Raw genomic sequence first — 1,003 nt, forward strand, 5'->3', positions numbered from 1 at the left:
TTTATATTAAGATAAAAATCCAAATTTATTTTCACTGAACTATAAAAAAGAAGAAAATAAGCTTTTTTTTTAAAAAAAAATCTAAAACTTCTATTACATACATTTTGAGTAAAATTGATCCCACAGAGAGAGAGAGAGAGAGAGAGAGAGAGAGAGAGAGAGAGAGAGGGGGGGAGAGAGAGAGAGAGAAGTTCTACTGCTAAATGTACTGCTTTGAAAGCTCAACGTAAATATGTTTTATTGCTATTGGATATGAAAGAAATTATTTACATGATATAATAAAAAGATATGCGCATTGCTTAGAAAACAACAACTTTTAAATGTAAAAAAAAGGACAATATATGAATTATATGTGCGTATATTTCTCTCCTTAGTCATAACGTGAAAAAGAAACAATCCATTCTAGCCCCGCTACTTCCTTATTTGTGTCTGTTCATCACGATAGCATGTTTAAAATCATACTTGCGTTTTCATTCTGTTTCCTAGGTATGTATTTTCATAAACTTTACCTTTTTTATCTCTTTTCTTTTGGTACTATCTAGCTCTGTGAATTTGATTCATTAATTAATTAGTCTTTTATTGTTTAAGTTTCCAAAATCTTCTGCTTATGGAATCCCTGTTCAGAGAATGAACAATCATATCTGTTTGAGGAGAAATGGGGCAATTGGAAGAAGGCTGCCGGGGAATGTGAAGAAGCAGGAGGAGCTCTAGCCACCGTCATCAGTGAAAACTGTACACTCAGTGAGTACAAATCCATTATCTACAAAAAACGTACAGATGAATCAGCATAATTATGTTTGTAGTGAAGAGTTAGAATTATTGTAAGAGATCTTTTTCCAGGGAATCTAAATGAAAATTTGACCTACTTCATTGGAGGTATGAATTCACCCTCTGGAAACTGGACATGGGTAGATGGTACTCAGATGAACCAGAAACATTGGGCTCCACGTAATTTCTTTTTTATAAATTTTCCATGGAAAATATCAATATCATTTGTTTTTTT

The 1,003-nt window shown here is 32.5% G+C and overlaps 1 protein-coding gene across 1 annotated transcript; it reads left to right on the forward strand.

Moving 5' to 3' along the window:
* Nucleotides 1-361: 361 nt before the first annotated feature.
* On the forward strand, nucleotides 362-995 carry LOC134260226 (type-2 ice-structuring protein-like; the record flags this gene model as incomplete). Its single annotated transcript, XM_062742808.1, has 3 exons — nucleotides 362-486; nucleotides 589-741; nucleotides 841-995. Coding segments are annotated over exons 1-3 (348 nt in total), but the record flags the coding sequence as incomplete, so codon positions are not given.
* Nucleotides 996-1,003: the final 8 nt, after the last annotated feature.

Source organism: Saccostrea cucullata, unplaced genomic scaffold (assembly GCF_032062105.1).
Source record: "Saccostrea cucullata isolate Sc308-1 unplaced genomic scaffold, CSIRO_AGI_Scuc_v1 ctg11867, whole genome shotgun sequence".
Classification (NCBI taxonomy): domain Eukaryota; kingdom Metazoa; phylum Mollusca; class Bivalvia; order Ostreida; family Ostreidae; genus Saccostrea; species Saccostrea cuccullata.